Below are 23,560 nucleotides of genomic sequence, written 5' to 3'. Positions count from 1 at the left end.
AAATAAGTTCTATGTTTTTTCTCACTTATATCTTACAATATATTTTCTCTCTGTCAAAAAACACACACACAGGTCCCTTTTCTGTTTTTGCTTGTATTTTCACTTGGCAGCAAATTGGCGGTGGTCAAAATCATTGTGTTAAAAAAAAAAAAAATAAAATAAAATAAAATCACAAAAGGATGGTGCTCATCAGCGAGGAAAAATCTCAAAAGGATTGCGCCGCTGATGTGTCACAAAATGGCAGCGGCGGGTGTTGCAAAACAAACAAACAAATGGAGGAACAGAACGGAGGCAGGGCGCGGCGCCGTTACAAAGGGCACTTGGAGCAGCCACATTCCAGGGCAGTTTCCATCTCCTCGGAGTACGAGGTGCCGTCGCTGCAGCGGAAAACCACCTTCCTTCTCCGGCTCTTGGAGACGCCGCAGCAGACACCAGAGGGCGCTGCGGCCTGGCATGATCGGGGACAGTCCATGCGGGGAATCTTGCTGGTGGACGTGCACGTCTTCAAGGGGTGGTGGCGCTTCAGCTGCTCCCTCACCATCTCGCCCTGACACGTCAGCTCTGCACGACAAGGGGAGAGACGAGCTCCAGATATAACATACACTGACGACAGTTCTCATCAACACTTTATTTGAAAATGTCCATTTGCAATTGTTCAATTTACTATCAACTTTGTATCCGTTCAGCATCGATCTACCCATAACCTTGACCAAATTGATGCTAAGTTAAAGGTCAGCTGATAGTCTTGAGCATTTACACTGCACAGGTTCATTAGAAGTTAAAGGGATGGAAAACTAAAACATATTTTTTTCACGATATCTTTTCCTTAATTGCCATCATTAGATGTAGGAACAATTGTGTAAGTCTCTTCTGTGCTGAGAGCAGCCGATCAGCTGTTTTCTTCTGCTTTTTATTCCTCCCACAGTCATTTGATTGACTCTTCAACTACACCGGTTTTCCCTGCTCAACAAACAGTAGTAACAGAAACAGTTAGCTGACTGTACACTGACTTTGTGCTGTTCATAGATATAATTCTGCTAGTCAACAGTATCAAAACAATATTGTTGCCCTACAACTCCATTTTATTAAAGTGATTGACTTTTAGGAACTCTCAAATCTTGATGGATGATGATGATACTCAAGAATAATATTAACTGAGAAAATGCTCATTTTTAACTGGGATTAACATCCCTTGAAGTACCGCACTGTCAGAGTCAGCTGGTACAAAGGTGATACTAGGTTGAATATTAACACTGCACAGTCTAAATAAAGAGTGACCGAGTTTTCTTGTGTACTTTGGTTTTTGTACTTTGTCACTCACAACCTTTGAATTTAGACGGATGGTTTTACATGATAAACATTTAAGATATACTGAAAAGTTATCTTAAAACTCACTCTCCCTGGCATGGTTTAACATGGATGAACCAGGATCACGAATCCATAACTGAAGCTTAGTGTCTAATCTACATGCTTACATTATGTACATATAGGGACAGTTTTCCAGACAGGGATTAGGCCTACTCACAGAATAAAATGCCTTTTTAAACTGGAATAACTCAAATTCACTTTCTGGGTCATGGCTCGAAACAGTTGTAGATCTTCATTAGTAGAAATGAGTAAGAAATTACAGGGAAATAACTAGAAAATTACCATAAAATTACCAAACAAAATGGTAAAAGAAAATACCCCAAGCATGGCATCCAAACCAAGAAAAACTTGAAACTGGTGGATTATCACATTTAATCAAAGACCCCAGTCCAAAAGTAACTAATCTGGAGTCAAGATAAATTTTAGAATGTCACTTTGTAGGCCATGATTAGCTATTCTGGATTAAGGCCTTGTGATGTCTTAATTACATCTCCGTCCAGGAAACTGCCTTATAACCTGAATGCAAAAGCTTTTATCTCATATTCAGGATTAATCTGTCATTTCCCTCTCTTTCTCTCTCTCCTGTTTCCCTGCCACCTCCACTCTCTCTTACCAGTTTCACATGCGGGGCCACTGTAGCCTGGCTGACAGTGGCAGACCGGCTCTCCTGCCTCTGACACGCGACACTCCCCGTGCCCACAACGCTGCCCCCTGCAGGCTGGAGGCTCCTGGCGCCGGTCACAGTACTGGCCCTGGTAGCCGTCAGCGCACTGACACACGTAGGACTGACCCTTCGGCACACACAGACCATGAACACATCTAGAGGGAGCGGAGAGAGGCAAGACAAGACAGTTTGCATAAAGTTTTCATGCATGTGCAATATTAATGAAAATACATTACAAAAACTGTAACAACAGACAATCATTCACTATTTAGGTAAATAATTTTCCATTAATTTTCCCACCATTCACAGTTCATCATTTCGCTATTTAGGCACCTCACTATCATGAAAATTTAATACATATGGAAATTTAATCAAAATACGGGAGTAAAGTTCCCCTGGGACCCTGGAAGCACACTGGAAATGGGCAAGAGCATCCTAAGAAAATTGTGAAGGCTGCCAAATATGCTGTGTGTGAGTGTGTGCAGTGTGCAAGCCCTTTGCAAACCTACTAGAACAACATCTTACCCTAAGCACACACTGCGAAAAAAACATCAACAAGTCACCAGAAATCCACTCATTTCCAATACAGCCGAGCGACCAGGCAAACTCAGCGGATGACTTCACAGCCCACACACACCACTTTTCAGTGTTTTCTTGTTTCCTTAACATTGTAATTTAATTTTCTGAACAACAGTTCAGAAAATTAAAGCTATTCAAAACTTCTCAGTTCTCGACAATTTAATGTGAACACTCACATGAGTAGACATCTCAGAAATAACGGTGGAGAATAGTTGTTTCCACTGTTGGAGCATTTATTATTATTATTATTATGATGATGATTACTATTATGATTATTATTTTTACAATAGCGCTACCTAATTAACCCTTGCTAATTAAAACAATGTCAGTTTCATGTTAAATTTTTTTTTAGCAACAAACATTAAATAGATGCAATTGGAGCCTCTCAAAGTTGCAGCAACCACATTGCTAACACTGTAAATGTGAGACTTGACACATGCTTTGTGTGCATGTGTTCAGCGTCAGAAAGCGCATGCATGTGTGTTTGTGCACACACCAACATATGCATTTGTCTGCATGTGTATATCCAAAAATGTACACACATCTCATTTTTTTTCCCAATGTACCTGGTCTGACAGGAGCTAGGCGGTGTCTTCTGATCACACAAGGCTCCAGTGCGTCCTGCCGGACATTCACATGTTATGCCCATCTCCCCTCCCTGCCTGCACGCACCCTGGGCACACACACTGCAGGAATGACACCCTGGGAGAATGCCTTCACCCTGGGGACAGAGCAACAAAAGAGCATGAAAATACTGGGAGGAGAAACCAAAGAGAGTGTCAAGGAGCCTCTTAAAACTAATAGGAAAAAGCAAAGAGGAGCTGTAACACTACCTAGCAAACATTTTCACGTTGAATACATCTTGATACAACAGCCTGCACCGATGCTGGGTGTGCAGTGCTCATGCCAAAATGGATTTCTAGTTGTCCATAGCTGCTACCTGCAATGTTTTGTGATTGGGGCTTAAGCTGTATTACTTCAAAATAGCATTTTTGTTATGTTTTGTTGTGTTTGGGTCATCATTGAATCTAGGCACACAAAAACGAGGGGTCTAAGAGCACTGATAGTTGGTATTGATAACCCATGTTTTTACTCAGTCATTATCAAAATTAGTGACAAATAAAATGCCAAGCACTGTTACAATTATTTGATTACTTTGGGTTGTAAGCTGTCATCTCTCCCTCTCCGTTGGGAGTCATGTTGTTACCATATGGTAGCATCAAGGTGAAAACTAAAATCCCTTTGCCTCCTTGTGCACTGACAGCATTTGTGTTTGCTTGCATGCATTTGAGGACATTTCAGATCTGGACTTCTGTGTCTTTAGCTCCTAAAGCCAAACCCTGTCTGCAGCCTATTTGTTAAGTAATTTATAGTTTTGTAGGCAACAGTAACATTATTCTTTTCCCTCTCCCTCTATCTTTCTCTCTGTCTACATCCCACTCTCTCTAATATGCAGAAAAACAAGGGTTCCTCCAGGGATCTTGGTTAGGATAGTGGATCTATCTCACAAACCCTCTGGCACAATAAAAAAAACCCAGTGTCATTTAATACTGCTGATTTTTTACCATTTCATGAATTCTGAAAGAAGAAATAAATAAGATTTCTTCTGCCCCATAGTGCAGAATGACTCTAATATACTGTATATCTGCAGGGGGTTGCTATGTTTCTTGACCAAGGATGACTCTATTTCTTTGCCAGTGCTGAAATTTCTGGCTCCCTTTTGTAACTTACCATAACAAGACATCGAAAAACTCACTTTTGTCTTGTTATTTATTTATTTATTCATTTTTTGCACTATGATAAATTAACTCCATTCCAATCCAACTGAAACCGTTTTTTTCCAGTCAGATTTCTGCTGCGGTTAGTTATCTCACTGCTCTCTACTGTGAAAATGTGATGTTGCTGTTATTGTGTGCTGTTATTGTGATTGTTATTATTGTTATTGTGTTACAAGGACACCATAGCTCAAGGGTAGCAGATGGGCCACGGAGGATAAGGCAAGTTCTTTTGACGCTATTGCTGTTCCTCCTGCTTGCTGATGAGATCACAGATTACCCAGGTCCAATTTAAGGCGAGGCAAATAGCACCACTGCTATCATACACACTCAAATAACCATTTGCTGACACTATATACATCCCTTTGTGTCAACAGCATGCCTTCTCCCAGTAAGTACCTTGCCATCGGCCGCTCGTGGTGCCGCCCCTCCTCCTGGCGCCCGGTAGCCCAGGTCTTGAGGCTCTCCGTTGACCCGAACATTGTGAATGCAGCCGTTAAAGGCCTGAGGGGAGCGTTCAGGCCCGGGCCGTAGACCTGATGCCACTACCTGGGACGGCACACCTGTGAGGAAAGAGGAGGAAATCAATGTTTTACCTTTACTTTGTTGAGCTGAGAAAGTGTAAAAACCCTAACCGTTTACATATGATTATTATTGTACACACATGTATGTGTTCCATCCAGCATGCAGAGTTTAGTGCAGTGTGTGTGTGTGATCCTACCTCCTATGTAAAGCTGGGTGTTGTGGTCAACAGAGGGCTGGCGTGCTAGCTTGCCCAGGCTCTTGGGGGTGCCGTTATCCACCACCAGGCTCAGCGAATGGTTCTGAATCAGCAGCTCCACTGTATGGAACAGGCCATCATTCACTGACTCCACACTGTGCACACAAACACACACACACAGACACACACACACACACGCGTGCGAAAGAAATTGTGGATGCTCAGTATGGTTCTTATTATGATAAATTACAGCTGAATTGTACACCAGACAGGAGAATTATGGAGGAAAAAAACATGATAGAGCAAATTGGAAATGCCAGACATAAAACAGACTCCAAACATTTTCAAGTCAAACATTTTTTTTCTCTGTTTTGTTGTGTTTGCAAATAGACAAAAATAAATAAATAAATATGTAAAAAAAAAAGGAAAAAAAAAAAGAAAGAAATTAGGAAAACTGTGCTGAAATGTTATTCTCACAGATAAAACAGACTCATCACTTACTCAACTGAAAGTGCTCTTTTGGATGGTGAAGTGATTAAGCCGTGCAGTTGATCTAGACACTGTTTTTTTAAACATAGCGGTCAAGGCCCCAAATGGGTGACACAGCAAGAGTACTCACAAACTTTGATGAGCCTCGGTCTCAAGGAAAGAGTGAGGTTTATTCAATTTAGTGCCCAGACTGAACCAGTTTTATGACCCTTGTTCCTGAGAATGAGGTCTTCGTACTGGCCCACTGATATTTCAGAGGAAATAATGTTTCTAGTGAGGAGGAAGCCGCTTTGAGCCAGGATCATGACCTTTTGCACCATGTCTGACCCTGAGAAGAAAGTGTGTGTGTGTTTGAGTGTGTGTCTCTGAGATTCCCCACTAAGTGGTTTTTGCTGGAGGGGAGACAGACAGCTATAGAGACAGTGGTTTGGCACAACTGAAAGAGAGGGAGAGAGAGAGAGAGAGAGAGAGAGAGAGAGAGAGAGAGAGGGAAAGAGAGATAGATGGTGGGGTGGTAAAGTTGACTGAGCCTGCGTTCACCCAAGTTCCTCCTTTCCCAAACCCGGAGAAAACAAGCAAAACATCAAAAACACAAAAGAACAAGTGAAGCCACTCTTTCCGTTGGTGGTCTGTTCCAGACTCCCATATAGCTCTAAACATCAAGACAATGCTTCCCTATGTCTGCACCCTCTTACCGGCTAACTAGCTGAGGAGCCTCTAGTCAGCTTTGACTGACAGCTGTTTATGGAGCGTTCAGATTACAGTAGTGTTACATTAACAGCCAATGGATCCGGGGTTGTGAGTTCTGGAGGCGGGCCAATGTGATATTATAGAAAATCATAGTAAATACAGACCATACAAAAGGAGAAAAACACTGAATAGGAGACATAACAGATGTAATAATAATAATCAAAGAGGAAGAAAAAAAGGAAGCAATAAGAGGATTAAGAATGTAAGGGGGAAAAGAAAGAGGTTTAATACGAGGATTGGGAGAGGATGAAACAGATGAACAAGTGGATAAAGAATGGGAAGAAGACAACAAACGGATAGGAATCAGAAATATGTTTTTGTAGTATATAGTTTTTGCAGCTAGTTCTGCAGCTATTTTTTTTTTTTTTGTAGAATACAGATGAAAATATAAACTCGCAAGGGTCTTGATACGTGTAAGGAAACTTACTCAGACATTAGAATGTATAGAAACCCATAAGGTGCTATACATGGTACACAGTAATTTAGGCTTACTGCATGCATAATACACAAATCAATAAATACTATTTAAAAAAATTAAAAATATGGGTTAATGGTGGGTTGAATCTTTATTTTGTAATTTGCAAGACCTCCACGAAGTACTCATATTTGGTGTTTTACAGTATAAACTCTTAAGTAGACAAAATCTAAAAAGGCATTTTTGGCATTACTTTGCACAGTTTGTGCATCTGACAATAGGATAAATGCATGACCAGGATGAAAGAAAAACAAAACTAAAAGGCGCTCAAAAACAACAGCAGCAAAAACTCATTGTGTGTTTTTGTGTAAATATGAATCCAGCTCAGCATTTAGCTGGTGGTTTTCTAAAATAAGAGCTCCTACTTCACTGTAGACCCAACACAGACACATATATGGTTTCCATTAGAGGCCATGTAATTTAATAATGGTCTTAAATGGGCCTGCTGCAACCAAGCAAAATGATGGTCTGCTAGCCTGAAAGATTAGCTCTCTCCCTCACTGCCCTTTTCTCTTCTTATTCCCGCTCTCTGTTCACTTTTCCTTTTCTCCCCATTTTCTTTTTCTCTCCTCTCTCCTGCTTCCATCTGCTGTTATAACACCTCCTCTCCTTCCCCCATTTCCTCCTCCTCATCTTCTTTCTTCTCCCATCAGCTGATTTGCTCTGTCATCCTCTCCTCTCCTTTGCCTTCTTATCACCTTTCAACATCGCTTTCTACTCCTTTCCTCTTCTGTTGTCTCGTTTCTTTCATCCTACAAGTGTTGCACCCACTTTTAAATTTGTTCAAGTGTCTGGGAAGTTAAATCATGCAAGTGCATTTCATATAGCTCACCTAGTTGGAGCCGTGAAATAGATTTTTTGCACAGGTTTGAAGTTGACACAGTTATTTTGCATGCAAAGGCATGCATGCACAAGCACACACAAATGCGCACACGCACACACACACACACACACACACACACACAAACTCACTCACACACACACGAGATCTGAACCTGCTGTGATACCAAACGTCCACTGGGTGGCAATAGATGACCAATGGTCAGTGTTTCCAACCAGCTGCCAGCCTTTCAGGCATGCGTTTGTGTGAGTGTGTGTGTGTGTGTGTGTGTGTGTGTGTGTGTGTGTGTGTGTGTATGTGTGTATGTGTGCATATGTGTGTTTGATATTTGCCAATATCAGACTTCATCAATGTTTTGACAAGTGGACATTTTCCAGAACCTGACTGAGACGTGTGTGTGTTTGTGCAAATGTCTGTCTGTGTGTTTGCTTGTAACTATGCGTGTTTGTGCATGTGTGCATGTGTATGCGTGTGTGTGTGTGCATGTGCATGCGCGTGTGTGTATGTGTGTACGTGTGTATGTGCAGGCGTATGTGCGTGTGCATGCGTGTGTGTGCATGTGCATGCGTGTGTGTGTGTATGTGCGTCCAGCTCTTTGAAGTCATCTGGGTTGGCCCTGTGTATTAGTTAAAAGCAGGCCATTATAGAATTCAATAAAAACAAACATGGGGCCGTGGCAGATTTCAACTCCCTCTCTCTCTCACTCTCATTCTGTTCGTCCAAGCCTGCAGGGGAAGTCGGTTTCCTGTCAGTCCAGAAGCAAACACACAATGGAAGCACACATACACACACACATACATGCACGTATACACAAATAAACTTTACCAAAAAAAAAAAAAGAAAAGAAAAAACTTCCTAAAACCCAGAGCTACTTTTTTTAAAAATAAGAAAATCAAACGCAATCCAAGAAATAATTACCGGTCGTTGACTTTATCTCAAAGTGAAAAAAGATATTTGGATTAGAAACAAGCGCACAGATCTACTTACACTGTTAAATCTAATTAGGCGCCGCCATCATTTACTTACAAGGTTTCCTAAACCACATTTGTAGTGTGTGTCTTTCCTCCGTGTGTGTGCGTGTGTGCATGTGTGTGTATGTACACTTGCACATATTCACCAAAGAATTGTGTCAGCGTGTTTGTGCATGTGCATATGTGTTACTCTTTGTCTATGTGTGGCTTCTATGCATGCAAGTGTGGATCTGTTTGTGTGTACATGTGTCTATGCACATCTGTTACTGTGTGTGTGTGTGTGTGTGTGTGTGTTTGTGTGTGTGTCTGCTAGTGAATCTATGTTTGTTTCTGTTGTTTTTTGTGTGTGCATGTGCGTGTTATTGTGTGTCTCTGTGTATTTGCATGTGTAAGAGTCTGTGTATGCATGAGCGCCTGTGTGTGCTTGCATGTGTACATGCATTTGAGTGTGTGTGCGTGTGTGTGAGTATCCGTCTGTGTGCGTGTGTTGAACAGCCCAGTCTGGTTAAAATGATGTTCAGCAGACAGCCATCCCAGTCCCATATTGCCGTGGTAACCTCAATTAGTCGTTGCTGAGACGGCAGCTGCTGAGCGGCGAGCTCCTTCACTGTTTTCTTTCCCCTTTTTTTTCAGCTTTCATTAAACCAGCTTGGCCAGTTCATATGAAATTTGTACTTTTCAGGAATGGATCTGTAACTTTTTGATGCAGGGTTTCAGGAATGAGTGCTTGTTGTTTCAGGCCTATAAGGTTTCAGGAACAGGCCGGGTGAATGGCTTCTGAGCGCTTTAAACCTATAATGTCAAAGAATTGGCCGTCTGTTTCTACCACAGCACTATGGTGTCCAATTCAGGTTAGTGAGTCAGGACGAGACGCCGCACCTCTCTAAATCTGGACCGTTTCAAACTTTAAAATCATCTCATTTCTGTGAATCATTTCTGTTGTTTGACGAACGGTATGCATAAATTAAAAATTAAAAGTTGTAATATGGTGAAAGTCTGGTGAACAATAAATATTCACACTGTAAACAGGATACATATTATGGTAGTTCATATGAAATCACTTTGCTGTATTGGCCTCATGCAGCCTGCCCATGTTTTGCTGCTGAGCCTGTATCTCTGGTTCCTGGACTACAGCCAAAATATTAGCTAGCGAGGATAATCCCAAACCAAATAAACAGCATATACGGACATAACGGAGTGTCTCCCTTCTTGTAATAGATTAAATGTACAGAGAAAATCAAGCAACGTGTTTTTTTTTTGGGGTTTTTTTTTTTGAGTAAAAAATTGCTGGACACGGAGGGCTCACAGACATTGTGTCAGAACAGACATTGCTTAGAAACATGTCATGAATAAGAAAGGCTTATATGTATGCACTGTATATAACATGCTATAACATGTATATAATACGCTATAAAATACAATAATCTACATTTTCGAACCATCAGTTTCATTAATTCTACATATCATTAAATGCACGGTGGCACAGTACACATCTGTTCTCAGGAGTTTATCTACTGGTGACTATATCCCTGACATGATATTTAAAGAGGAACTAAGCTCCTACCCCACATTTCTGTGAAGCCTGACCTCTACTGGCGGAAAGTAGATTGCCTCGTCTTTGGTCGCAGGTGATGTCGTGCTTTTCACCCGTAGAGGTCAGGCTTCACTAGGATTTTAGTTTGGGGTTTAGTTACTCTTGAATGGTCCACACACAAGCTATAGAAGAAGAATAGCCATGTCATGTAGAGCTATAGCCAGTTTCTTTGTACCTATGTTTGCTTTACATTTCCCATGTGATCAATGCTTTACATAATTTTTGGTGGTATGAAATCCTGCCTGAAATTAACCGCTTGGCCCACCCGACATAGATGTGACTGTAAAATGTTTTTGAGGCATCATTTTCTGGCGGAGACTTCCACTCCTTTCTCTGATTGTCAGGTGATTGGCAGTAAAGAGGGCATAATGTAATCACAAAGGATGTCAACGGCTGGAGATTTCTTCCCCCTTGCTTCCTATGATTGCACTGTGATACACACTCCATAAGACCTCACTTATCCAATCTGGGAGCCTGAAATATTCTGTGGTCCAGTGAGAGAGCTTTGGGTTTTTGTGCATCAATATGAGGGCGCAAGAAAATAATGAAAAATCAGAGCCTGTGATTAAATAAAATTAACGCGATGAATGTGCCGCGATGGGTAATCAAGATTAGACATTGTTTTACATCTGTGGACTCTGTTTTTCATACTGTACAAAAAAAAGAAAAAAACAGGGCAGCAAATGGTTTTATCTGAAGGGAAGGAAATGATATCTGACCCTGACCCTGATATCTCATGCCAGCAGGAGTAATGTCAAGAAGAGGAGCAACCTAGTCATTCACATATCGTACACACACAGTATTATAGGCACACTGTACAAAACTGCTGATGTCTGACTGAGGTGAGGACCATTTAAACTAAACTGACAAAAATGCAGAATAAGCACGCAATATATCAGGGAGTCACTCTTGACAATGAGAGCAAGGCAGGTTCAACCATCTAATTCCTTGTTATTCAATGTTTCTTTGTCAGTAAAAGTCTAAAGGCAAATGACCCTCGGCATTGTGCACCTTTAACTAGGGATTTTACAGCGCTCGCTCTCTCTTTCCCGGTCCTGCTATTACTATCTTTTCTTCCTCTCTCGTTTACCCTCTGGCAACTTCCTTCTCTGCTTCCCTCTTCGCTCTTGTCTTGCTCTCCCTCACCAAGCCTCTGCATCCCTTCCTTTCTCCATCCATCTTCCTCTGTCCATCAATCAGCATCCCCCTACCACCCTCCTGCTCTCTTCCTCCGTCTCCCACTCCGTCTATCCACCCCTCCATCCCTCTGTCGAGCTCTTCTTTTGTCTCTACCTTTCTTTATCAACCCTTCCTCTTTTCATCCTGCCATCCATCCCTACATCCCTGCCTCTGTCGCTCCCTGATGAATAACAGTATGCTCTCTTTGACCTGATGGGAGATTAGTGTGGCATTTAGTAAAGGGCAGCACATTAATACACAACACACACTCTGTCTCTCTCTCTCTCTCTCTCTCTCTCTCCCTCTCTCTCCGTCACATACACACATGTTCATTAGCACTGTGCATGCATAAACACTTTTCATCTGTTGCTAATGAGGGCACAGTGAAGGACTTGTACACCTTCTCCTATCTCTGTCTCTGTCACTCTGTCCCTCTTTACCTCCCTCTCTATAGCCATGTCTTTCTGCACTTCTCTCTCTTCCTCTTTCTCCCTCTCTCTACACGTCTCCTTCATTTTTTATCATCGTTCTTCAGCTCCCCCCTCTTTCCCTCTGCTGTCCACACCTGCACCTCTTTCTGCCTTCCAGTTTTCCCTCTCTTTTTTTTTTTTGTGAGGTGTCTTTTTATCCTTTCCGGTCCCTCTTTTTATGGACTCCCTGTCCCGTTCAGATGGATGTATGTATTACCAAATTTGTATTTGTATGCAAATTTGTGTGTACTTGCATGCTTATGCATATGGATCTGCATATATCTACATGCATATTTATGTTAGTCCATGCACATCTGTATGTTTACCTATGTGCTATGTGTGAGATAGTTTTGCATCCAACAGTATCATGTGTGGATGTGTGTTTGTGAACCTGCAGGCTTCCAAAAAAGCTACAAGACTGTGTATGCCTCCTCTTCCATTCCTCTTTTACCATTAACCTAATCCCTTAGATAATCTTTCATCCTTTTGACAACTGTAAAAAAAATCACAAACATGATCCAATCTGAATGCTGTAGTCAACGTCTAACAATTACAACTGAGGTGACTAAATAATTTGCCCCTTCACCAGCATTAGTTTTGCATTACTTCAAATCTTGGGTCTGGCCAATACCGCTGCATTCCTGCATTTCGTCAAAATTTGGCCTCAACAAAGTTGCCCTCCTCCTGGCTCTCTGCTTTCTACACCAGATAAACGGCCCAGGGATCACTCAGAAACATCCCAGGGACTGGCGCTGGTCCCTGGCCCTGAGCTGTACAACCACTGAAATAGAGGACAGCTCAGAGGAACTGGCAGAAACCATATGGACAGTGCCATGTTAGAGATCTGCCAGAAATGCTGCTCTCAGTCTGCGGTGGTTAAACAGTTACGCCATTCTGGACAGTATCAGTTGAGTGGTGGCAGGACGCTCTGCTGTGCCTGCTTAGCCATGCGGTTTTCGTCAGTTTACGATGCATTTCCAAATTAGGGTAGATAAGATAGGGCAGTGCTCAGACTCATGCAATCAAAAGATGGCACATATGAGGGAATCCATGGGAGCTCGTGGTAAATTGAGCCCCAGGCTTGGAGTGGGGCCTCTTCTTGTTCCAGATTGGCTAATGCTAAACATAACACGGAGACTGTGTTTACTTAGTGCTTAGCATTGGGCTCAGCCTTGGTTTGATTCTATGGATCTGTCTCTCCTTTTCTCTCAGTGACTCTATTTGTCTTCCTCTCACGAACTTTCTCTCAGTCTAATTTTTTTTCACTGTTTCTCTGTCTTTTCCTCTATCTCTGTCTCCAGGTCCCTCCCGAGGTCTTTCTCTCCCACACTCTTCCACAATTCCTGTGCTCCGCTTTGTCTTTATCGGCCTCTCTTTTTTAGCTCTGTTCCCCTCTTCTCGCTATCCTTCTTTTTCGGTCTGTCTGTCTCTCTCTTTCTCCTTCTCCCAGGCGTGGCCCATGTCAAGCTAACAGGACCAGACAAGGATAATTCCCTGACTCACTCTGTGGTTTACTTTTCCCCTCTGCTTTCCCCCCTCTTTCACTTCATCCCTCTGTCATCCCTCACTCCTCTCTCATCCATCCTGCCGTTCAACCGTGTCTTATGGTCTCTTTTCTTTCGACCGTTTCTATCCATCTGTTTTATCCCTCCCCTGTTTTCTCCTCTAGTGGGAAATCTATTCACCCCAGTTATATCTTTGTCATGCTGTCTGTTATTTGATTCATCCTTCCCATCCAGCATCAGTCCATCAACCCATTTGTCGTACGGGTTATCTATCCATCTATCTAGCTATCTCCCTAGTCATCAGTCTGTCTATCTTAGTATCCGTCCATCCATCTCACCCTCTGCCTGTCCTCTTCTCTCTCTCTCCTCAACCTTTTCAACTCAGTCTCCACCCCTTCCCATCTGTGCCAGTGCCTAATTTGATTCACCCCATCGTTTCCATTTCTTCATTCTATCCTTCCTTCCTCTGTAAGCATCCCTTCCTCTTGTCCTCTTTTTGCCCTGCTTTAGTGCCCTCGAGCAAGTCAACGAACCTCCACCGGCTCCAGGCCTGCTGCTGTAGCTGAACCTATACTCTGGGCCTTGCTGGAGGCGGAGCGGAGCTGACAGAAATTTCCCTTCCAAAAATCAATAACGCAACACATTATTATCATAATTATGTTGTTTGTATGCATCAGTTTATCAAAGGTCATTGCAGGCAGGATATTGAATTTACATGCGCTGACACAATGATTAACTATGTCAAATAATGGAATAGATATGGATGTAGACGCACTGAACTTTCTAAAATTGACCTCAGGGCAACGCGTGGAACATTAAATATATTTTAGCAGCAGTGGTATCAAAATAAGCGGCCAGACTCTTCTTAACAAAGGTACAGTGCTTTGAAGCAGTGCTGAATATGTTTACCCTGTTATAACACCACTAATCATTGCAAACTGCACCACACTCTCGTCATTTACGCAATTTTAGAGAGCACAGAATGGGTTTAAACATTGACATTAATTTGCAGTAGTTTTGCAGCAATGCATTGACTTGTTTCCAAATAACAGTTTAACAGTTAACACCAATCACACTAAATGTATTGATGCAATCAAGTGAATTCAACAATTATTGTTGGTGAAATCACTTTGCAACTTGCTGGACAAGCACAATCAAACAACAAGGTTTAACAACATACCTACATTTCATAAAAGGGCTTAAAGATGAAACATAGGTGATTGTCATCGGATGTTTCATAGAATTGTACTTTAGTAATCAGACTAATTTGACTCCTTCCCAACACACCCTTTTCCACTCCGTTTCTGCTCTCTGGCCAGGACACCGCAGTTTCAATCTGGCGAGGTTCGCAGGAAGGAACAGAAATTAAGGGTGCCATCATGATTTACATTGTGGGCACATCTTTATTCGTTTGCACAAATTATGAAATTGTGTGCCCAAAACAATGAAAGCAGAGGCTTGAATGAGTTTTAAATTACGCCGCACATGCGATGAATTGTCTTGCCCTTGCTGTACTAAATAATTTCTCTTGCAGCCACTCGCCGGCTTTGTAATATGATGTATCCTCCTAACTATCAGATGTGTTATGAATGTATTGTGTATTGTAATAAGAAGCAGTGCACTACATGATGCGCCTAATTATACAGTAGTCTTGATTTTCCTGGTCCTCTTTCCCTATTACTCTCTCTTTCTATCCATCCACAGAGACATAAGGAAAGAGCAGAGCCAAAACCACACAGCCAGATGTCACTGCTGGGAAAATATCTGATATAAACCGAAAGAGAGAGTGAGAGATAGAAGAAGAAAATTAAGCCCTCTCATTGCTTTCTTGCCCCTGCAGCTTTTCTTTTCTTTCTCCTCACTTCTTTTATTTCCATTTTATAATAATTCACATAACCATTTTGAGGCCTTAAAGGTGCTTCAGAAAGCATTTAAAACATCAATATTTCATTGTGAAATTAGGACTGTAAAGGCGTTGCACATGATTTTTTCCACCGGACATTGACTCCTTTAACCTTTTCATCGTAAGAAACTAAAGGTTTTAGCTCCGGTTGGTCTGAAAGCATGGCGCCTTCTTCCTGTTTTCACATCTGATCTGCAGGAACACAATGTAGAGGGCAGTGTAGAGGCTGCTAGCGTTTCTGGTGATGGTCTTAGAGTGTTGAAGTTAATATACCATATGTCTTGAAAGCAATATGGTAATGATTTTCTGATTGTTATGATGTTCTAAGTGTCACCCTTAACTATGAATGCTGTTGACTCGTGAATGTGTTACATGATGTCCTTCGCTTTGTACAACATGCATTGTTTTCTGCACCGGCCTGACAAGCTGAATTTCCCTCGGGACAATACATGGTATTGAATCTTGTACCTTACATCCCTCTCTTGCAAGCCTCTCTCTCGTTCTCTCTGTCCCTCTCCTCTTGATACAGAAAATGTAGACAGGGTAGCAGACAGAATCAATAGTAACCAATCACAATCACACAGAGATGGGCAAGGGCTCTCTCTCTCTCTCTCTCTCTCTCTCTCTCTCTCTCTCTCTCTCTCTCTCTCTCTCTCTCTTTCCCTCTTTCTCTTTCTTTCTTTCTATCTATCTATTTTGATGCACTCTTATTTTTCTCTTCAATCCAATGTTGGTGTTTGTATAAGTGGCAAGGGCAGAAAACGTAGATAACATCAAGGTGCTGCCATATAGATGAATGCACAGTGTACATTTCTAGCACAAACTATCTGTATATACTGTCTATGCATAGACACAGACAGTCTGTGTATTTGTATTCTTGTATGCTTTAATATTAAAGCAGGAATAATAATACCATAGCCTTTAAAATATTCAACAATATTGGAGTTGGACAACATTTCTGACACTAGTCCTTTTAATAATTACTTTGTGGTCATTTTAAATTATGTGCTAACCTATTGTATGATTATTATGGAACTGTATTTTGCAGGTATCTATTGAAAAGACATTTCAATCTCAGAGGTGCTGCCTGGTAAAATAAAAATCAATTAAAAATTCAAAAATGAAATGAAAAGGTTACGACACATAATATACTACATACTGCAATCTTTAGCTTAAAACCCCCGGGGGGAAAAAAACTGACATGTTCTGTGCCTGGATTACCATCGCTGTTTCCACAACTTACCATGAAATATCCATTCCAATTAAACTGCCGCCATAGTTTATTATATAATATCCTCGGGCTTATAACGGCTTCTCTGGCTAACTAGCCCACTGAATGAGGGCTTTTGTTTCTGTTGTTTGAAGTTTTACTTACAGAGACTTTTGGTGGGTTTTTCTCAGGGACACGGCTGTCGACTCAGGACTGCAGAGGAATTCTTGAGATTTTGTGTTTGTTGATTGAGGGAAGTGCTCGAATATGGATATGTGATTGTGTGGGGTGTGCAGGAGGGAAAAAACTATGCCTGCGGTTGTGTGTATGTGCGCATGACCACATCAACACCTTCTTTGTGCATCCCTCAAGACCGAACAGCATATCAAACGTCTGTAATATTGGAATGCCATGTGTGTGTCTGTGTGTGTGTGTGTGTATGCTTTCTGCATGCTTAAGTGTCCTTCAACCATTTTAAATCTCTGTAATAGTTCATCATTTGTGTAAACTATGCTAAAAATGCAAATGAAGCACTTAAAAAAGTGTGTGTGAGATGTAATGAATGAATGAGAGTCTATGTGTGACCAAATAAAGCTGATCATGTCCACCTTTTTAGATCTTAGTGCATACTGAGCCTCAGATGATTTGAACTCTGCAAATTATAATTCAGTTCAGTGAACACAATGGAAGAGAGTCAGTGGATTATAGACTGAAGATCTCTGTGTATTATTTTCTGTGTATGTACATATGCAGTATATGCATGTGTATGTGTAGCGTACCTGTAGACCGTGGTAGGTGGGTAATTGGCGATGTCGTAGATGAGGCGTATGTGTCCCTGGTACAGCTCGAGCGCCAGCGGGTCATGGTCCTCCTTGTACAACAGAATGCCGTTGTCTTTATCTGTGGCCACCTGAGAGATGATGCATGGATTAGAGACAGACACAGACATATTCTGTGGAAATGCAGATCATAACAAACACATCTGGGCAACTGGATAAACATATCGGGGTTTGACAATTGATTAAATCCATATTTAATTAAGGGCTACACTAATGAAATTGATTTTACATGGTGTTTGCAGGATTTCATTCTAATCGGGCCTGATCTCTTGTTGAGGATAAACAGTAAAACCACTATCAGCCTTGATAAGTTCACATTTGTAGCACTGTTCAGGGATTATGTCACTGCCATTAAAAGTAAGTCGCTACTTTAAAGTGTTACCTACACGGAAAAGTAACACGTTATACTTAAGCATTGGTAAAAATAGAAGCCCTTTCCCGATGCTGTTATTAACTCTGCAGGGTAGCAACAGGAACGAGAGGTTTGTCCTTTTCACCCACAAGTTCAGAAAAGTGAGAATACTTTCACAGCGCATTTGCTGACTGACCTAAACTAGTGGAAGTAGAATCCACAATAATCCCGTACAGCCGACAGGCAGAAAGAACACACACAGGTTTTATTTTTATTTGGTTTTGCACCCACAAAGGGATGAGAATAAATAATAATCTGAAGTCACGGCTTCCTTATTTGAAAAAGGAAGTAAGTTCTTGATCATTTGAATTGAAAAACTAAGCGTACATACGACAAAAAAGTGAGGTGGGTGTATTTCTTTGTCACACGTCACACTCAAGTATGGGCAGTACGAAAGTAGTAACGTTGTTTTATTTTTGAGTTTCGTATTTTGAGGTTTCTTTTTAAAGTTTGAAGTTGTGGCACATGTTGTGGAAGTGTTCGGCTTCATTACCGTCGGCCAGTCACTGCTGTTGGCTGTGTTGGCACTGTGGCAGTCCAGACGGTTTATTTGCCAGGACGCTTACAGCTGGCAAACGTAATTAGCACTACACTGGTTTTCATTTGTTGGAGAAAGCTAGTTTATATTTGGATCTGATTTGGAGAAAAATAAGAAACTTTTAATCCAGGTCAGTATTCCACAGCTGCAGCAAAAAAAATATGAGAAAATGAGGAAAAAAAATCCACCACGAGTGTCCCTAAACGAGGTCACGCACGCCTCCCTCCCACACACACACACACACACACACTCACACACTTAACATGTCACACTTGCTCACGTGCTCCGCTAAGCGCTAACTAACTAGCGAGTGGAAATGGGGCCATGGGGCCAAGCACTTAACACTCAGGCTTCAATGGAGCAAAGCCAAGTCAACACCTGCTAACAAGCTGCTGGAGAAAGAGAGAGATGAGGAGAGTGAGGGAGAGGGAGAGAGAGAGAGGGAGAGAGAGAGATGCAGAAAGCAGCAGGAGAGAGAGGGAGAGATCGAAAGAGAGGAGACGAAAGACAGCAAGATAAACAGAAAGAGGGGGAGGAAGAAACGCGGAGAAGGACTGAGGGAAGAAAGAGAGACTGAGGAGTGAGTATGTGTTTCAGAGAGAGAGAGAGAGAGAGAGAGAGAGAGAGAGAGACCTGATTTATGGAGTGCTACCGCCCTTTCATTTTTTTTTTTTTTATTCTCTCTCACTCTCCTCTGAGTCAGGGACTCTCGGTTGAGTTTTAACAGCCTTGGCACTGACATTGAAGGCTCCTGGCAGGAACGTAGGAGCACACACACATGCACGCACGCACGCACGCACGCACACACACACACACACACACACACACACACACACACACATATATATATACAAACAGGTGTTAAATATCAATGAGTACGCCCTCCTTTTCTTCTTCCTTTCTTGCCATCAACTCACTCATTCCCCCCCAAAAAACGAAGGAAAATATGTTTCTATACAGCTATGACCCTCAGGGGTACTTAAAGTATGTGTGTCCATGAATGAGCATGTGTGTGTGTTTGTGTGTGTGTGTGTCCGTGTGCACTCAGTGTGCCGTGGAAACAGAGGGTGCAGCAGATGTTTGCTTTGCTTCGTCGGCACTAAGTCGTGCAACTCTATAGGCTTGATTTGAAAGTCTCACGCCTCTATTTCAAGAAAGCCAAATAACATTTTCCATGTAGCGCAGCAGAATATAGCATTTATAGTTTCAGTGGTTGACACACTATACAAGGTGGTGCCGTTGACTCTGAAGGAAAATCAGATAGTTTCGCGGATTTTGATATATTACAAAAGTTGATTTCATATTAGAAGCTACTCTATAAATACCTGAATGTCCTCAGAACTTTTTTAGAGGTCTGATTGTGCGCCGGGAAGTCGAACGTTCACCGTTACCTGTAATGAAATGTGAGTGGAGGGACGGAGCTTGGCACCGGGCAGCTCCACGTACGCCTCACGACCCAGGAAGTGAACGGTGGCCATCTTGTGACATTTGTTGCCGTAGAAACCGGGCAGGCAGCGGCAGATGGGCTCCCCGGCAACCACCAGGCACTGGGCACCGTTCTGGCAGTCCGATTGGTCGCACGGGCTCGTCTGCAGCAAGATCATTGGTGGAGGATTCTCGCAGAACAGCCCACTGTAAGGGGGATAAGGAGGAGAGGGAGACTCGGTAACGGAGCCCACATCCCGTATTAAAAAAAAACAAAAACAAAAAAAAACATTTAACGGACATCTTGTTGTGTGTTATCCTTCGTCTACATTTGACAATACACTTTTTACAATATTTCTGATGGGACTTCCAAGCAGTGATGCAGCAAACAGCCTCTATCGGTTGTCTTCGTCCTTCCATCTTTCCGTCTCTTGTTGTGTTTCTGTCTCTTTTTTTGTCTCTCTCTCTATCATTTTCTTCTCCGTACACCTTTCAATCTATGACTCGCTCTCTCGCTTTCCCTCCCTCTCCCTGTCCCTCGTGATGAATTTGTTTCCCTTTGTCCCTCAACAGTGGACCACGCCAACAGTCTCAGCTATAATTAACCACATGGAGCTGCATCTGCTGCATGCACTACACACACACACACACACACGCACGCACACACAAATACACACACAAACACACACTGAGCAGGTCTAGACAGTCAAGTATCTGATAATGAAGCGCCATCTGTATCTCCTCCCAGTCTGGCCCTGTGTGCGTGCAAAATGTGTGTGTCTGTGCGTCTATATCTGTGCGTCTGCTCGGGGCGTGCTGCTGCGTCCACGCTGCGTTTCCATAAGCGAGCGCGTTTCTCACCTGAAACCTTCCTTGCACACGCAGGTATACCCGTTGACAGCGTCCACACACTCCGCTCCATGCTGACACTTATTCTCCAGGCAGTCGTTATAGTCCTGCTCGCAGTGTTGGCCCACATAGCCCGGTAAACACTCACACCTGGACAGACACAGAAGTATGGAAGTGATTGGTGTGACATGCTGGCCTTTTGGTCGGAAAGATCATCCATATACTCTGGAGAAGGTCACAAGCCAGATTGCTGCTGATTTCTGTGCAGCTATTACACTATTTTATGTGGAATAACCTTTTTACGCTTTATAAGAAATTGTTTTTACAGCTTTTTGTTTTCACAGTTTTTACAATTTGCTATGATATTTAGAATAAAGGTGCAAATCACATGTAGTTTCAATAATGGAAAACAGTTCACAAGTTCACTTAACTGCTAGTGTTGCTTCACAAATGAGCAGAAATTGAACATTCAAAGAGTCACTGTTGACTGCACCAGACATGAGAATCAGCTAAATGCTTAGACTGTAAAATATGCATGTATATATATATAAAAAAGTCTATTGTAATAATATAATGTTTATGTGTGATTGCGGTCTCCTGTCCATGAATATGCACGCATCTCTACATGTCCCTGGGAAAGTGTATGTCTATGTCCTTGTAAATGTACATCTCTGCTGTTGTATAAAAACCTCATATTTGTATATCAAAAATGTCAACTCTTCAGGATCTAAGGAAAAAAAACAAGCTTGTTGTGGCCTGGCGACCAAGTGGTTTTGAACTGATCCAATGGGTTTCCAGTGGGATTCTCAAGCCTGGGGGCTGTCAAATTTGTCAAAACCATGGAAGACAATGGAGTCCTTCAACGTCAAGTTCAAAAACAAAAATCAACAAAATTTTTGTGTTTTTCTCAAGACCATACAGCGAATAAGTATGTCTTTGTACTCTGGCCCTGCTAGCAAGGTGTATGTAACAGGGAAACAGAGGAGGCTCTAGCAACACTTGCAGCGCTGAAAACAATTTTTCATTTGTCAAAGTAGTGTGTTCCGCATGTGGCCCTCACCACAGTTTTTAAAACAGATCATATGAAAGAATATAGAAATTCAGCAGAATAAGAGACAATGACATTACCAGAAGCAAACTGTTTTGTCTTTTGTGTGAATTTTCCTCCCTGATGAAGGCCATGTGCTGAAATGCACCAGTTCAATAGATCAATGATCTCAGTACTGCAAGAACTGCTGTGCATAGCAGACTGTGTGTGTGTGTGTGTGTGTGTTCATCAGTGTATTTGTCTCATTAACAGATCACATCCCAGGGCAGCCCTTTACTGATTTCGCTGAATCCCCTTGTTACACCCTGAGAAAGATGTCAGCTTTTAACTTTCGATTTTACAGCTTCTGTTGCTTTCAGTAGTCTGACCTCTGACCCTTTGAAGTCCCGCCCCCCTGCAGAGCTGTCACTCACCTGTAGCTGCGGCCAACAGGGACGCACTTTGAGTCGTGCTGGCAGGGGTCAAAACCAGGGAGACAGGGGTCAACCACCTCTTCACACAGGTCACCTGGGAGCGCATGAGAGAGAAAGACTCCATTCACTCTGTGGGAATTTTATTCCATATAGGACATTATATTAACAGGTGTGTGTGTGTGTGTGTGTGTGTGTGTGTGTGTGCGTGTGTGTGTGTGGAGCTTGTGTTTTATGAACACTGCAGCTGCATACTGCAATGCAGGTGAATACCAATGCCAACACATGTGTGCACACACACACACATGCACTTACACACAAACTCACACACACGCACACAAACACACACACACGCACACGCACACACACACGCACACACACACACACACACACACACACACACACACACACACAAGCACGTGTAAGATGTGACAAATCATTTCTTACAGTTAGAAAAAACAGGGAAGGGAGAAGATGAGTGAGGACAGCAAAACAAAGGCACACAGAGGAAGAAAGAAAGAAAAAGAAAGAAAGAAAGAAAGAATGAAAGAAAGAAATGCAGCAGAGGGCCAGTCTGACCTTTTCACATGTATAATTTGTCAGCTTTGAATGAAGGTGTGAGACAGAGAGAGAAAAACAAAACAACGGATGGAAAAAAAAACATGATTTATAAATGTGCCTGTCCTGTCAGAGGCCTCAGATAATCCAGAGGTCTCCCACCATTTAACCACACACACACACACACACACACACACACACACACACACACACTCAAACACACTGGGAATGGCATTATCAGGTCTTTCTCAGAGCTGTGGGAGACAGGGGTTAATAGGCTGTGTAACTGTGGCTGCTATCTGAGGACGCACGCACACACACACACGCTCGCAGGGTGCGAGAGGTTAACAGTGTGTGTAACAGCAGTAGTCGAGGCCGGTCATATGAAGGAAGGGGGGATTGAGAAAGGTCAAATGCAATTCCCTTTTCCTCTCCCTTCTTTAATCTAATCCTTTCCCTAAAGTCCCACTCGCTCCGTCTCCATCTCCGAGTCGCAGAAGACGTATGTCGTCCCAGACTGCTCGCCCGGGCCGGCTCCAAATGACATCTTGTAAAAAGTGCAGTTGTTTGAGCTGCAGCCAAAAGCGCAAACAAAAAGCACCTGAGTTACCTGAGTAAGCTGCATCACACTTGAAAGTTGGTTGAATGTGTTCATATCTCACTGACAAATTAATGGTGATACCTCGGTGGGACAATAAAGGACTGAACTGAAATAAGACCACGGTCGAGATAATTATTGACAAAACTGAACATGTTGGAAGTGCCTTGTTTTATTGTCTAATCTGAAAGCAGTGTGTGCTGGAAAAACGTAATGCGTCCACACAGGGGCGGATCTAGACAAATATTCACGGGGTGGCAAGAGGGTGGCATGGAGACTTTAAGGGGTGGCAGAAATATATATGCTGATTTAATACCACACGATCACATGTCAATATTTGCTTGGAAAACCCCCAATGAGGATATTTTAACTCAAAAACATTCCATTAT

General features: G+C 42.3%; 1 protein-coding gene across 1 annotated transcript in view; it reads right to left on the bottom strand.

Moving 5' to 3' along the window:
• The window catches only part of slit3 (slit homolog 3 (Drosophila)), a 300,414-nt gene continuing 276,854 nt past the window's right edge, over positions 1–23,560 (bottom strand). The window contains exons 30-38 of the mRNA XM_030062042.1: positions 22,019–22,112; positions 20,570–20,707; positions 19,675–19,915; positions 17,274–17,404; positions 5,108–5,262; positions 4,786–4,949; positions 3,178–3,332; positions 1,982–2,187; positions 1–561 (exon numbers count right to left, since the gene is read on the bottom strand). Coding sequence (XP_029917902.1) covers positions 308–561; positions 1,982–2,187; positions 3,178–3,332; positions 4,786–4,949; positions 5,108–5,262; positions 17,274–17,404; positions 19,675–19,915; positions 20,570–20,707; positions 22,019–22,112 — 1,538 coding nt within the window. The 3' untranslated portion in view covers positions 1–307. The remainder of the gene's footprint in view (positions 562–1,981; positions 2,188–3,177; positions 3,333–4,785; positions 4,950–5,107; positions 5,263–17,273; positions 17,405–19,674; positions 19,916–20,569; positions 20,708–22,018; positions 22,113–23,560) is intronic.

The sequence above is a fragment of the Myripristis murdjan genome, chromosome 10, assembly GCF_902150065.1.
Source record: "Myripristis murdjan chromosome 10, fMyrMur1.1, whole genome shotgun sequence".
In the NCBI taxonomy this organism is placed as follows: Eukaryota; Metazoa; Chordata; class Actinopteri; order Holocentriformes; family Holocentridae; genus Myripristis; species Myripristis murdjan.
This window is presented reverse-complemented; position numbering and strand designations above follow the sequence as displayed.